Raw genomic sequence first — 16,284 nt, forward strand, 5'->3', positions numbered from 1 at the left:
TTAGTCTAACTTCAGTGGTAAAAAAAAATCTTAGAGGCAATGATTAAGAGTGCAATCCACAGATATTTAGATAGATATGGCATTCTGAAGGACACACAACATGGCATTGTTAAGGGAAAATCATGTTTAACTAACTTAGTAGGCTATTTTGACACAGTTACTTATGAGCTGGATTTAGGGAACAATCTTGAGTTTATTTGGATTTTAGCAAAGTGTATGACGATAATTTGCGGATAAGTTTGACTATTTGTGATACAATCAGTATATAAAAATAAAATTAGAGGGTAGGGAAAATGTTATATGAATTAATTAAATTTTTGGATTTGGCATACCCACAACAAAAATGTCCATAGCTCCTTGACACAATGTGGCCTTGTCAATGAATCTTGCAAACATACTACTCAAGGCTCCCTCTTATCACTAGCTGGAAATGTAGATTATACACTAACTGATCTGGATGCCTTATAGAGAGCTACCAACAGGTTTGGTCGGGTAGACTATCTAGCAGCCAGCCTGCAGAAGCCATTTTAGATCTATACCCTTCAAATTTAAGGGATATTCAATCCTGTCATGATGCGCATCATAACCTCAAAAGACATCAGTCGTATTGCATGAGAGAAGAAGTATGTGTTACTGCCACTTTGCTATGTCATCAGGCAATAAGACCACATATTACTGTTGGATAACAGGGAGAGACCACAATCTTCTTTGTGATATGGACTCCACGTATGTTGCTTCATACCTGGTCACTTCCAATAGATTAGGTGCAGTGTTTCAGACCTTGCACACTGGGTGGTGGGGGAGTAGCAATACTCAGGTTACTAACAATTCCACCATCATGAAGGCATGAACAGATTTGTCACAGAATGACAAGATTTCACCAAAATTTGGCTTAATTTACAAATATAACCAGAATATCAGTTTCATAAGCATTTTAGACTCCAAGTGCCAAATCTTAGCAGTCATATCCCAAGGCTTGTCCATGATAAGGCTAATAACACCAGTGTGTATGTGTGTGTTTTAATAGTGGCTAATGTGCTAAAACTTGTTCTCCTTGTATCATTTTCCACTACTAGTACATTCCAAATTTCATCAGAGGTCACTAATATCATATTGGATACAAAATTTTGTTCTGTAAGTCATTACAGCAATACCCCGCATAGCACTGATAACTGCTACTGAAACTATTCCATCTTATGTGAAACTGTGCTGACTGAGGTATAATTATAATGGGTTTTAATTGAATGAGTACCAGAGAAACAAACAAACAAAACAGTCTACAAACAAATTATAATAAATCTATAAACAATTTGCACTTCATAGCCAATTAAAAGGATTTTAAATTTAAAAAAATATTGGAAAAATTTTATTAATGAAAAGGTAACATCATGAGAGATGAGAAAAAAGCTTTTTTAAAGCTTTTTTCTCATCTCTCATATGAATGGAGATCCGAATAATGAAGTCTGGTGAAGCTGTCTCTTCTTTTTCTCATCATACAAGTCTTTGTAACATCGAATTCCATCTTGTAAAATTTGCAGTATCTTGATGCTATGTTCAACATTCGGATCTCCATTCTTAATCGCCTCGCAGGCCATGTCAACCCCCCAAAAAAAAAAAAAAAAACTTTCTCCAGTTCTTCTGTTGAAAATTGTTTTGGTGGCACTTCGGTGTTATCCACTTCAGAATTGTTTTCCTCTTCTGCATATGCAGTTTGCTCGTCAATTTCAAGGAGAGTTGCATCATCTAAGTCGCATGTGAGTCAATGCGGTCACGTACACTGGCAGCGTCCAAAGTTTCGAATCCCAAGTCTTTTCCGACCATCACAATGTCTTCGGAAATTATCTGAACTTGCAATTCAAAACCGGTGAAATCATTTACCAAATGGAGCAAAACATGCTGCCAAAGAGCATGTTTTCAGGCAATAATACCACATATTACTGTTGGATGATAGGGAGAGACCACAATCTTCTGTGTGATATGGACTCCACATATGTTGCTTCATACCTGGTCACTTCAAGACGCAGATATATTTTCAATCATATTTAAAGGGGTAAAAAATAAATTTTGAAATGAAAAGCTTGAAAAACGTCTCGTCAGGATGGAATTAAGAATACTGAACACTGTTGCAGTACAGACTGCAACATGAAACAGACTGCACTGCAATTAAGTTTAAGTCAAAAATTTACTGTACATATTAAAACTCATTCAATAGCATAGACAGGTACTATACATATATGCTGCGTTGTCGTATGTATTGTACCTGTATAGTACCCAGCTACGACAGCGCAGCATACAAAGGGTACTAGGAAAGTTTTGCAATACAGCTTTGTTTATTTAATTTTTTCAAAGTAATTTCCTCTACATTCAATACACCTCTCCATCCTCCGAAACCAATCTTTAAACCAGTTCTGCCAAGTTTCACTAGGGAGTAAAGCACACTCGTTGTCCCAAGCTCGTAGAAGGTCCTCATCACTGGAAAACCGCCTCCCTTTTAGCTTCATTTTCACATGCGGGAACAGTGCAAAGTCGCAGGGAGCAAGGTCTGGACTGTAGGGAGGGTGCTCGAGAAGTTTCGGTCCTGTCGTGGTCAAATATTCGGTGCAGGCTTTGGCGCGGTGAGCTGGAGCATTATCGTGATGAAGGTAGCAGGTGTCCATTCTTGACTTTGGCCGCAGGTTCTTCATAGATCCAATGACTTTAGGCAGGCATTGTTCAGTATACCACTTAGCTGTGACTGTCTTCTGCGTGTCCAAAACGACACGTTCCACAATTCCACTCGATTTGAAAAATACAGCTATCATTTTCTTCTTTACAGATCGGAATTTTCTGACAATTACGGGTGTGTCGTCGTCATCAAAGACCCAAACTTTGTTTTGAGCCTTGGTCGGCAGATCGTAATAGTACAGCCAAGTCTCGTCACCTGTCACGATGTTGTTCACATACCGAGATTGTCCCTTATCAAACTTTTTTAACATCTCCCGGCACCAAGTCACACGTCGTGTCATCTGCTCTTCAGTCAGTTGATGCGGCACCCAGAGAGAACAAAGTTTCTTCACGTGCAAATGATCTTGCAGAATCGAACGAATTGCTGGTGCATTTAGGCCCAAAGTATCCTCTATCTGTTGGTAGGTCACTCGCCTGTTTTCGTCAAGCATTTTCCTCACAGCAGTAACGTTTTCCTCCGTAACTGACGTTCGTGGCCTTCCCGGCCTCTCAGAATCCTCCAGAGTGAAATTTCCCCTTTGGAATTCTCTATACCACCTGAATATCGTTGTATGATGTGGACAATCATCATCTAGTGCAAGAGTCATTTCTTCTAAGCACTGGTCTATGGTTAAACCACGCACGAAATTATACCGCAAAACTGTCCTTATCTCATTTTGTGACCACGATGCCATCGCAAGCACTTTACACTCTCACTACTAATGAATAACTGAGCCCATCGACTTGGCGCGGCGGCTACTATGCACGTATGAACATGTCTCAACATGCAGCAACAAGCAGCTTCCTGTGATTCATTGTTGCGTCATATTGCAAAACTTTCCTAGTACCCTTTGTATATATATATAGTACCTGTGTAGGCTATCGAATGAGTTTTAATATGTACAGTAAATTTTGACTTTAAACTTAATTGAACACCGTATTATAGTGAAACCCGTGCTGTTTGAAGCCGTGCTAAGCAAGGTATTACTGTATATAATCGACACATGATATTAAGTTTTAATTTTAAGATGTTAATATTTTAAACAAAATTAAAATTTTATCTATTTAAGTATATTAGACTATATCTAATATAATTCTTAAAACAGCTTAATTCACCTCTAGGCCAAGTCATACTATACACAATAACAAGAAATGGCCATAAATTCAAATTATAGCAGAAGAGGTATAGGATGGATTGCTGTAAGTTGTTTTAGTCAGAGAGTTGTTGATTACTAGAACAAGTTGCCTCTACAAGTAGTTGAGTAACCCCAGAAAAGTGTACCAACCATCTGGTACTAAACTCAAGGTAGTGGAGAATGAAAAAGACCTCGAGGTAATTGTGCAGCCAGATATGAATTTTTCCGAATAGTGCAGACAGGCTGCCAGAGCAGGTCATGGGGGTATAATCAATGATATACAGGGATTTTGCCAGCAGTGATAAGCAGGTGATTATCCCTTTGTATAAGGCAATGGTCAGGCCACACCTTGAGTACTGCATACAGGTCTGGAGGCCTCAATTGCTAGTCCTCAATCTAGCAAGTCCTCATTTTAGGATATGGACTTGCTAGATTGAATACAAAGAAGGGCTGTTTGGGGGCTTTACGGCACAAGAGCAACAAGATTGGTGAGAAGAACAAAGGGGGTGCTTTTACCAAAATAGGCTTAATTTCTGCACTGCAGCATTTGGAGACTAGGTAACTGCAAAGTGATCTGAATGAGGTATATAAGGCCTTGAATTGTTTGAGCAGGCTTAATGCTGATGGGATTCTTCCTCTTTCTCAGATTACGAACCAGAGGAGGCTTAAATTGAGGAAAGACAGTTATAGAATAGATGTGCTGAAAATTTCACTAGCCAGCGGGTGGTTGATTGCTGGGACAAACTTCCATCTGTCATTGTTGAAGTTGATAGCTTAAATAGATTCAAATTATAACTGGACAAACTTTTAAAGCAAATGGATCAGTGGAATGGGAAGTGTGCAAGTTTTTTTTTTTTTTTGGCTGATGCTGTATAAGCTTGCTTTCTTGCATTGTATGCCTTTACTAATGCTAAAAATAAAACTATATAAATTATGCACAAATAAAATTCTTAAAAACTGTTTTAACAAAATTTAAAAAGAAAAGGACTGCCATCAGGTCATTTTCTTTACAAAATTCATTCATTTGTGAGAGCTTTAGTCCAATAAAGGAGATTTATCATCTCGCTGGTTCTCCAGTTTTTCACTTCTGAATATTCTCTTCTAGCCAGTTAGTCTCGCTGACATTTTATAGTTGTGCTTCTATTTTCAACCACTTTGTTCACTTTATACAATAACAGATTTTATTTATATTCTAAACATTTCTTTAAATTTTCACATTTCAAACCCTCCCTCGTCCATTCAGTTAGTGGCTGCTATAATATTATACATATATACAGGGTGTCCTTGAAATCGATGTGGATATTTATTGAGGAAATGGTTCATTAAAATACAAGTCCACCCAACTTGATGTAGGAGCAATGATGGATTTTGAGTTAAAGCATTAAACAGATTAGTGATGTTATTTCCACTTCTAGTGTTTTGCATATAATAGTAAATTTATGAAAAGCATTCATTATGAAAAAGTTTACTTTAATTAGAAACATTTTATTTATGTAAAAACGTTTTTATTTTAATTATTACTAAGTGTTTCAATAATGTTACTTATACCATACATGGTTATCAATACATCTAGAACAATAAATGATCATTGATTAAAATTTAGGTATGAATTGAAGAGCACTCAGAAACTCAATAATGTTGTACAGCAAGAGTAAATGAATTTTATTAGTGCTGCAATCAAACTGAAGCATGTCCAAAAGATGTTCAAAATGAGTGCCACGTGACAGGCTTCAACACGGCATGAGAAGGAATCCTGTACACGTGTAAATAGCAGTGTTGTTTTTAATAGCAGCAGCAGCATTTTGGATGCAATGGTCAGGAGAGCATGATGGTCAAGAAATGGGACCTCTGCAACCAATCCAGTGATGCCAGTAATGATCATTTAAGAATGTTCTTACTTGTCGCCCAAAATGTGGAGGTGCTCCATCATGCTGAAACCACACATTGGCATGTACAGTTAAAGGAACATCTTCCAGAAGTGTTGGCAATATTCTCTGCAAAAACTGTGAGTAATGATCAGCTTTTAGGTGGGTAGGGAACTTGTGATGAATAAAGCTATCACCTACAATGTCAGCCCACATATTGAAGCTAAATTCCACTTGGAAATGGGATTGATGTGAGGATTTTGTACTGACCATGTGTGGAGACTGTACATGTTGAATACTCACCTCATGTAAATGTTGCCTCATTGGTCTACAGGATACTTACAAGAAAATCAGGACTGTTATTGATATGATTAAGTATCCATAAACAAAATTGCTTGTGCAAGTGAATCTCCTGCTTGCACTGCCTGAACTCTCTGCATATGGTATGCATTCTGTTCACACAGTGTGTGCCAAATGAAGGTTTTGGGATGACCCATTCTTGCAAACTCTTGGTGTGCTGGTGGAGGGATCTAATGTTATGATATCCAGCACCTCTTCCTCTGCTTGTGTAGAATATGATCAGTCCAGCCTCAATTATGAAGCCCTTTCACAATCCCATTCCCTCAAAGTATGGTGGGCAAACAAATGCCAGTTAGAATGTCACATTGTTGGAAAATAGCGCTGGTATTCAGTGGCTGCAGCTCTAGCATTTCCTTCATATACACCATAAATAAAGGTGACTGTCGGCATATTCTACTACCGTTAATGCTCTTCTACTCACCATACATGTAACGAAGTTACTGTACCACAGTAAAAATCCATTTGTTGCAGCCTTACATTTTCATCACGCATTGGGCAACAGTCTGATGTGCATAGCCCCCTTCATGATGTTTGCAAAATGCTAGAAACAATTACATAATAATCTGTTTAATGCTCTAACTCAAAACCCGTTGCTCCAACTTCAAACTGAATGTAGACTTTCCCTCTTGTATTTTAATGAACTATTCTCTTAATAAATATTGACATCGATTTCAAGGACATCCTGTATAAATATACACTGGGTGATCACTGAATTATGACCACCTACCTAATACCATGTTGGGCACCATTCACATGGATAACAACTGCTAGTTTCCTAGATATTGACTCCATTAGATGTCTGAAGATGTCTGTAGGGATCTGCAGCCATGCTGCCAGCAAGGCTTTCCACAGTGTCGAAAGAGATGACAGTTATGTGTCCATATATCTTACTTTCCATTCCAAAACATCCCACAAGTGTTCAACTGGATTGAGGTCAGATGAATATGAAAACTAATCAAGATAGGTGATATCTTCACTGTGTTCCTTGAATCACTCATGCACAATTTGAGCCCAAAGACATGGCATATTATTGCCTAGGAAGATCCCATTCCTGTTCGGGAAAAAATGCAAAATGGCAGGGTACACGTAGTCTCCTAAGAGCTAACGGTAGACCTCACCAGTGAAACGTTGGCCCATACACACTAGGGGTCCTAGTTCTTGCCAGTAAGACATACCTCATATAAGCAACCACTGCCACCTGCCTGGATAGTGGGCACCATAGATGATGGGTCCATGGATTCGAGTTGTGTGCATCACACATATCACACACAGGTTGCACCAGGTATTTGAACTCATCTGACCAGCGGATTCATTTCCAGTCCTCCAATGTTCAATGCGTTGTTGCCACCACAGCATTTGCCAGTGACAATTATCAGTAGTGAGGAGAGGATATCTCTTGGGTCACCTGCTGTGGAATCCCATATGTCTGAGTATGCGGCACATTGTCATTTGGGATATTGTTCTTGCATTCTCCATACTGTATTGCAATTTCAATTGTCCCACAGTGACCTGCCATTGAGCCAGTACAACGTGCTGCACCCTTCGCTCACCACAAACATCTACTTTGCATAATCCTTTACATTTCTGTCAACAGGAGGTGGTTTGACTTATTTGGCTCCATTCTTTATACATCTTAACCACAGTGCACTGTGAGCAACTGACAAGATATGCCATTTTCTATATGGAAGCATATGATGACCAAGCTGCCACAATCATGCCCTTTTGAAACTCTGTGATATCTTTACTACGCTCCATAATTGCTACTTTATTACTTTGACTTGCATGAGAAGATGCAAATTACCACTGCTGTAGCATATGAAGCTGTTTATGCTTTTTAATATTGTGAACTGTGCAGCATAGTTCAGTACAGGTTGGGTGGTCACACGTCAGTGGTCACCGAGTGTGTGTCTGTCTGTGTATACACAGACAGTGTATACATATACAGAGACAGATAGATACACATGTATGTACATACATATGTAATGTATGAATGCATGCATACTAGTGTGAAAGTTTTACATCTGCATGCTACAAACGAGGGCAGGTAACTTGGCATAAACTTCAAGATAATCAATGCCTTTTCTGTATCCTCAATATTTCTCATTAGATCTGTGTAAGAAATAGTAAAAATTCAGTGTATATAATTTATGTTTTTTTTTTTTAAATATATTGGTATTTGTGACAATAACAAACTTATTTAGGCAGATAATCACTTCACAAATGAACGATGCAGCAATTGAATTGAAAAACAAAACTGCAAGTAATGAATTTCATCGCCATCAGGATTTAAAACCTTCTAGTTCACCAACTGGAACAGTAAACTAAACTGATAGTAACTACGGAAGGTTTAAACCTGTTATTATTCTCCAAGTTGGATAAAGTGTAAAGAAACAGAATTATCAAAACCTGTGGCTGAACAAAGTAAAGTGCCTGAAATTTGATCACAGCACCAATAACAATCATGGTTTGTTCTACACTTATAGTGTTAGAAACCTTTTTTTTTTTTTTTGTCAGGCTTCCATATTTATATATATATATATATATAAAAATATATATATATGTGAATTTTTCATGCTTTATAATTCTTTTCTTAGTTGCAAAAGGTAGCAATAAAAAAGATAAAAAGTTTCAGTAAATTAATTTTCTTATTCCTTAACATACCCTGGAAGATGAATTTGTTGGTCGCCGTCGTTTACTGACTTCTGCTTCTGGAAACGTTTCAGAAGCACTACTCTTACGAGCATGAGAATGTTGGCCAACTTCACTGTGGGATCGTGTCAGAGAATCAGAAGCTAGCTTTGGTCCATCGCTCCGGTGGTGCCGTAAACTATCCACGTGATGCAATAGGGCATCAGGACTGGAACTCTGACGGGAATGTGTAGGCCCTCCATGAGGCTAATGAAAAAATTAATAAATAAAAAAATAAAAAGTTGTGCCAAGATGCATTCAAATATCAGTACAGTAAAATAAAACCTTGGTAATTACCAAGGTTTTATTTTACTGTACTGATATTAGACCAATAGGAAGAAGAAGAAAATTATACTAAGATATAATTTTATATCTGAGTATAATTTTATTTAAATATTTTCTCAAAGCTGGAAAAGTGGAAAGGGACAGAATTTCAAGTTATAGTTCTTATAAACAAGCAAATTTATTCCCATTCCAGCAATGCATAACAAATGCATAGCAAATAGGAAGAAGAAAAGGTAACTTGATCCACAATAAGTCTGAATTATAAAAAAAAAAAAAAAAAAAAAAGTATAATTATATATAAATATTTTCTCAAAGTTGGATAAAGTGTAAAGAGGCAGAATTTCAAGTTATAGTTCTTATAAACAAGCAAATTTATTCCCATTCCAGCAACATCTGTCAGATGGTATTAGGATACAAATATGATGGATACAAAAACAAAAATTAAATTTTATGAAAATTCAGAGTTCAGAGCTAATAGACAATGAATATTTTTTTAAATAAACTTTAATTAATATGTTAAATATTAATAACTATAAATCTAATCAGTTGCAGACAGTCCCCCCTCAATCACAATATCTTTTTTTAAAAGTACTGGAATTTTTTCTGTCATGACTATTCTTACTGTTTCCATTTCATAATGCAGTTCTTCAATTTTGCTTAGATTAAAAATAATTTTTGAATTCATCAGAATTAGCAAATTTAATAAATGTTTCTATATAGTTTCTGTATTCAAGCAAATTTATAGTTTCTTATTTACTGTTCCTTTTCTTCACTGCTTCACATAATATTCTTCCCCTTTATATTCTTATATCTCCATATTCTTACATCTCCTAAATTAGGAGATGTTAAGAATATGGAACACATATGTTCCATTTAATGTGTGGAACACATTTTCAAATAATTATGTTCTATGGCAGGTACACACGTGTGTTCCTGCCATAGACCACAATTATTTGGTTGGTCAGGCAAGACAGCCCCTTAACAAATCCATGCTGTGACTGCAGTATAATTGCATTCCTGTCCAGATGGTTCTGCATTTCTTGTTTAACCAGTGACTACATTATTTTACCCTGTAACAGATGTTGAGCTGACAGGTCTGCAACTACTCATGTCACCTTTTGATCCCCTTTAATAATTGGGGATACATTTGCACATCTCCAATCCATAGGGACCTCCCCTGAATCCAAGGTTGCTCTCATAATTACAGTGAAGGGCATGGTCACTTTTTTTGCGGCCTCCCTTAATATGACTGGATAGATCCCATTCACACCAGGTGCCTTTTTTATGTTCAGTTTCGATAATTTGTCTACCACTACTGTCATCTGTCATCCACTTTTCTTTTTGGTATCATAAAGTCAGTTAGCTTCCTGTGGAGTTTGATAAATTTCCTACATTCCCTCATGTAAACAATTCCCCATGTATGAATGTAAATGGAAAATATCTATTCATTTTGTCAGAAACCTGAGCAGGGTCATCAAAAGTTAACCCACTGGCATCAAGTGGCCCAATGTGACTCTTCAAACCCTTCCATTTACTGTCAATATAAGAATGGAAGTATTTGCTGCTTTTCTTGGCAATCTTCACAAGAGACTACTTATAATCAGCCTCAGCTTGCTAACCTCTTGTGTGACTTGATTACAGACTAATTTATATCAAACATAGGCCTCTATATCACCTGATAATTTATATGCATCTCATGCACGTTTCTTCTCTGCCACATGTCTCAGATCATCTATCATCCATTTAGGACTAAACATTGAACAGTATTTCTTTGTTGGTATGCAAAGCCTAGTAGCTTCTTTGATTAATTATCAAAATTACAGAACTGTTAATTTAACTTCTGTTCCAGAGAATATAATGGAGTCACTGGTTAAAGAAGTAATGCAGGATCATCTAAAACAAGACAAAACAAAACAAGACTGCAGAATAGTTCAGACACTGCATTCGTCACTTGTAGGACCAATTTTTTTTTTTTTTTTATGAAAACCCCAAACACAAGAGGTATTAGAACCTATAGTACTTAGTACCATGCTTGGGTTGGAGGTTGAGAAGACGAAAGAAGATATTTGTTGACATTAGACTTGAACTTCTTCAGACTGTAATTTTCAGGAAATACGTAGGAAGGAAGTTTGTTCCAGAAAACGGCAGTTGAATGAATAAAAGAGGAAGATGGAAAGTTGGTTCTGTGAGTTTGAAGTTCGACAGTAAATGGATGTTGGCGGCACATGTTCGGACTGTTTTGAAAGAGAGAGAGAGCGGGAATTATAGAAGCCAATTCAGAAGAACAGTGCCCATGGAAGTATCTGTAGAAAAGACATGCAGCAGAAACAGTACACGAGACAGTGAGTGGAGAGACACTGTTAGAGATGAGTCATTAATTAACCTAAATGCCCTCTTCTGAATGGTATCTAGAAGCCCGTGAAAGGTTTTGTGGGGCACTGCCCCAGATGTGGGAACAGTATTCCATGGTAGGGAGGATTTGCAATTTGTACAGAGTGAACAGCTGTTTGGAAGGAAAGGTAATGCTGAGAGCAAAATAGAAAACCAAGTTTTTTAGATGCAGAGGAAGCAATATTTGTAATGCACTTGTGCCAAGAGAGATTAAAAGTCAGGGCAATCCCCAAAACAGAGATATCATTTTGCCTAGAAATTGGAGTGTCACCAAAGATAAGCATAGGAGCAGAAGAATCCTTTTTGCGAGAAAAAAGCAAGACTGAGTTTTAGAAGGATTGAAATCAACTAAGTTGTATTTGCCCCACTGGAGAATTACCTGGAGATCAGCATTTAAGGAATTGGTAGCGGATATTCGAGAAGTTGAAGTTGATTGAGCAGGGCAAGGTTTCTCAAAATGGAAAGTGGAATACAACGTGCTATCATCGGCAAAACTATGGATAGGATTTCCAGTCAAAGGAAGAAGGTCATTAATATATAAGAGGAAAAGAGTGGGGGAGAGAACGGAACCTTGAGGGACACCAGTAGTAGTGGAAAAGTTAGAAGCCAGAAAGCCATCTAAAATCACCCTCAGTGAGCGATCAGAGAGAAAACTGGACAACCAATTGCAAAAAACAGCTGGCAAACCATAAGACGGAACCTTGTTTAGGAGACCTTTAGGCCAAACACGATCAAAAGCCTTTGAGATGTCAAGAGCAACTGCTTGTGTTCCCCGAACTTTTCCATTGAAATTGTCCATAAATGGGTAACATAAGCCAGAATGTCACCAGTGGATCGACACTAACGGAATCCGTACTGGCATTGATCAGATGGAAGGTTTCTAGGTAATTTAAGAGTTGGTGGTTAATTGATTTCTCCATTACTTTAGAAAGAGTAAAAGTAATTGCGATGAAACGATAATTTGATGGGAGGGATTTGTCACCCTTTTTAGGAATTGGCTGGATATGAGCAAATTTCCAAGCAGGAGGAAAAACACCTTTGGAATAAGAAAGTGAAAAAAGGTGGCAAAGAACAGGAGTAAGTTCAGGAGCACAGGTTTTGAGAATAATTGGAGAAATTCCATCAGGACCTGGAGCTTTCTTGGCATCAAGATCTTTCTGACATCCTTTTGATGGAAGACCATAGCAAATATTGAATGGAGCGTGTTGGGAATGGTGGGAGGTGTTTTACCAAGATCATTGATACAGGAGTTGGAAGCAAAATGGGATGCATGCTAGCAGGTCAGCTTTATCCTTGGCTGAAGTGACAACAGAACCATCTGGTTTTGACAGAGGTGGGAGCAGAAATGGGCAAAAGTTGCGGTCAATAGCTTTGGCAAGAGACCAGAATGCTCAGCTACCATTAGGGCAAGAAGCAAGTTTTCTACTCTTAGCCTGTTCAAAATATGGTTTGGACTGATTAATAACTGCTTTACAATTGTTGCAAGCTTTGGTTTAGCCAGAAAATGAATCTGAAGATTTGGAAACAAGCCAATTACGATATGCAATGTTCTTCTCTTGAACAGCCTTAGCACATTTATTGGAAAACCAAGGTTTAGATAAAGGACGAGATTTTAAAGTGGAGTGTGGAATAAAGGATTCCATTCCTACAAGAATAATTTCACTGATACAATCTGAGCAAATGTTGACATCAGAAGTTTTGAAACAGTAATCCGACCAAGAAAAAGAAGAAAAGAAATGTCGAAGGTCATACCATTTTGCATTCTTGTAATGCCAAACAATGAGGTTGGGAATAGCCATGAGATAAAGGCTCCATTGGAGAAGGGACAATCACCAAGTTGTGATCTGAGGTGCCTAAAGGACCACTCACTTCGACCGTGTACTTAGAAGGGTTGTTTGTGAGAAAAAGATCAAGTGTGTTGGCTGAATGGTTGAGGTTGTCCAGTATTCTTGTAGGTAAATGAACAATCTGTGCAAAGTCATTAGTAATTGCAAAAGCCGTAGCATCTCGACCAGCTGGGTCGGTGTGACTAGAAAACGGAAACCAGCTGGATTCGTGAAACATTAAAATCACCAAGGAAAATTATCTCACTGTTAGGAAAGTTGGACTGGAGAAGGTCAAGGTGCAAAGAGAGGAAGTCAAAGAGCTCCAAGTGATTAGTGGAGTTGGGAGAACGGTAGAGACAACAGATGAATTTGACACAATGAGGTAGAGAGATTTCAAGCCAGAGAAGATCAAAACGAGATTTCAAATTACCAAGTCTCTGACAGGGAATATCGGAATGGACATATGCACAAGTGCCACCTTTGATGTGAAAGGAATCATACAGTGAATAATTTGGGCAAGTAAGATGAGCAGTGGTCGAATCAACCGATAACTGAGATTCTGTCAGAAAAAGTACATGGGGTTTGGCAGACTGCAAGTGGAAATGGACATCACTGAGATTAGAATTGAGACCACGTATATTTGTGAAATGAACTAGGAAGTGTTTTGTTGGATACAATTTGATTGGATACTACGATATGAGCACAAAGTAACTGGATGCAAAAAATAATTCTGATACAATATATTTGGATTTCAGGAAAGCTTTTGATACTGTTGCACATGGAAGACTGCTATACAAATTGGAGCAGTGTGGTATTAAGGGAAAGTGCTGATATAGATAAAGGGATGGTTGAGTAGGAAAAGACAGAGTGGTAATCAATGGACACTGCAAAATATCTATTACCTAGACTCATGGACTGGTGTTGAGCCCATTGTTGTTTTCTATATTTATCAATGATATTGATGAAAGTATATGAGGCTTAATGTCCAAGTTTACAGATGATACAAAGGCTGGCAGGATTGTTAACAGCAATGACAGTATGCTACTGCAACAGGATCTAGAAAAAAGGCAGATGAGCTGAGAAGTGGCAAGTGAAGTTAACATTGATAAATGCAAAGTACTGCATATGGATAGCAGTAACTAGAGAGTAATTTACCAACTGTGTAGTACTGCAGTCAGAGTAGTGAAGAATAAAAAATACCCAGGGGTAATTGTGCAGTCAGGTATGAAGTTTTCTGAGCAGTGCAGATAGGCTGCTAGAGCCACTCATGGGGTCTTGTATATCATATACAGGAATTTTGCTAGCAGGGATAAGGAGGTGATTATCCCTTTGTATAAGGCAATGGTCAGTACACACCTTGAGTACTGCATACAGGTTTGGAGGCCTCATTTTAGGAAGGACGTAGAGCTAAGCAGTGATATTGGCAAGGAGGGGAAAAGGGGGTGCTTTTACAAAGAAAGGCTTCAGTTCTGCAAACTGCAGTGTCTCAAGAGTAGGCACCTGTGAGGTGATCTGATTGTGGTGTTAAAGGCTTTGAATGGTTTGAGGCAAGCTCAAGGCTGATGGGATTCTTCCTCTTGCTTAGATTACACATTTATGGGGCAAAACTTCAAATTGAGGAATGATGTACAGAATAGACATGTGGAAATTTACCTTCAGTGAGTGAATGGTTGATTATTGGAACAAACTTCCATCTGCTGTTGTGGAAGTTGAGAGCTTAAATAAATTTAAGGAAGAACTAGACAAAGTTTTGGAGGGAATGGACAGGTAAAGTGGGAAGTGTGTGATTTTTTTTTTTTTGGCCGATGCTGTATAGGCTTGCTTTATTGCATCATATGCAACCACTAATGCTAATGTTGAATGCTTCCCATTTAGAATTTGTTGTTGGTAACATCATCAGTTGGTCCCACTGCGCAGAATTAAAAATCTTTCTGAGACTACTGTAGCCAACCTTATGAAAGCAAAAGCCTTTCCCTTTATCCTTGACAGTAGTTATGTCTTTAATTAAATTGCCCATTAGTACATTGTGATCGCTGCCACCCAGTGGGTCTTTTACCTGCAGATTCTTAATGCATGTAGAATCACTGCTGATAATCAAATAAAAAGTCCTGCTTCCTCTTACTGCCTCTCTAACATGCTGCTATAGCAAACCGCCTTCCAAGAAATCTACAAGTCTTAATAGTGTTTGTGCAAGTGACAACACAAATCCCTCATTATAAGACATTAGCATTAGTAGAGGCATACAATATAAAAAGCAAGCTTATGCAGCATCAGCCAAAAGAAAAAAAAAAAAAAAAAAAAACCTCCCATTTCACCCCTCCAATTCATTCCAAATGCCTGTCCAGCTCGGCCTCAAATTTCTGCACATCTATTCTACAACAATATTTCCTCAATTTGAAACTGTGCCCACTCAGGTTCTTAGTCTCAGAAAGAGGAAGAATCCCATCAGCATTCAGCTTGCTCAACCCATTCAAAGCCCTATACACCTCAATCAGATCACCTCGCAGGTGCCTACTCTCCAGATGCTGCAATTTGCAGAACTTAAGCCTTTCTTGGTAGAGCACCCCTTTGTTTCCCTCACCAATCTTGCTGCCCTTCTCTGTACTCGTTCTAGCAACTCTACGTCCTTCTTAAAATGAGGCCTCCAGACCTGTACACAGTACTCTAGGTGTGGCCTGACCATTGCCTTGTATAACGGGATAATCACCTCCATGTCCCTGCCAGCAAAATTCCTATATATCATTAACAAGACTCCGTGACCTGCCTGGCAGCACTGCTTAGTGAACTTCATATTTGACTACACAATTACCCTACAGGTCTTTTTCACTTCCCACCTCTCTGACTACAGTACCACACGGTACGTTTCTCTTCAATTATTGCTACCCATATGCAGTACTTTGCATTTGTTGATGTTAAACTTCAGTTACCACTTCTCAGCCCATTTTCCCAACTTATCTAGATCCAGCTGGAGTAGCATACTGTCTTTACTGTCATTAACAACCCTGTCAACCTTTGTCATCTGCAAACTTG

The 16,284-nt window shown here is 38.2% G+C and overlaps 1 protein-coding gene across 1 annotated transcript in view; it reads right to left on the bottom strand.

The window, feature by feature from the left end:
* Positions 1-16,284, bottom strand: part of RhoGEF2 (Rho guanine nucleotide exchange factor 2) — a 764,869-nt gene that overhangs the window by 568,446 nt on the left and 180,139 nt on the right. Inside the window, exon 10 of the mRNA XM_090384978.1 lies at positions 8,726-8,959. Within this exon, the coding sequence (XP_090241104.1) occupies positions 8,726-8,959 (234 nt within the window). The remainder of the gene's footprint in view (positions 1-8,725; positions 8,960-16,284) is intronic.

This window comes from Mastigoproctus giganteus, chromosome 11, assembly GCF_048544385.1.
Source record: "Mastigoproctus giganteus isolate SK-2022 chromosome 11, ASM4854438v1, whole genome shotgun sequence".
NCBI lineage: Eukaryota > Metazoa > Arthropoda > Arachnida > Uropygi > Thelyphonidae > Mastigoproctus > Mastigoproctus giganteus.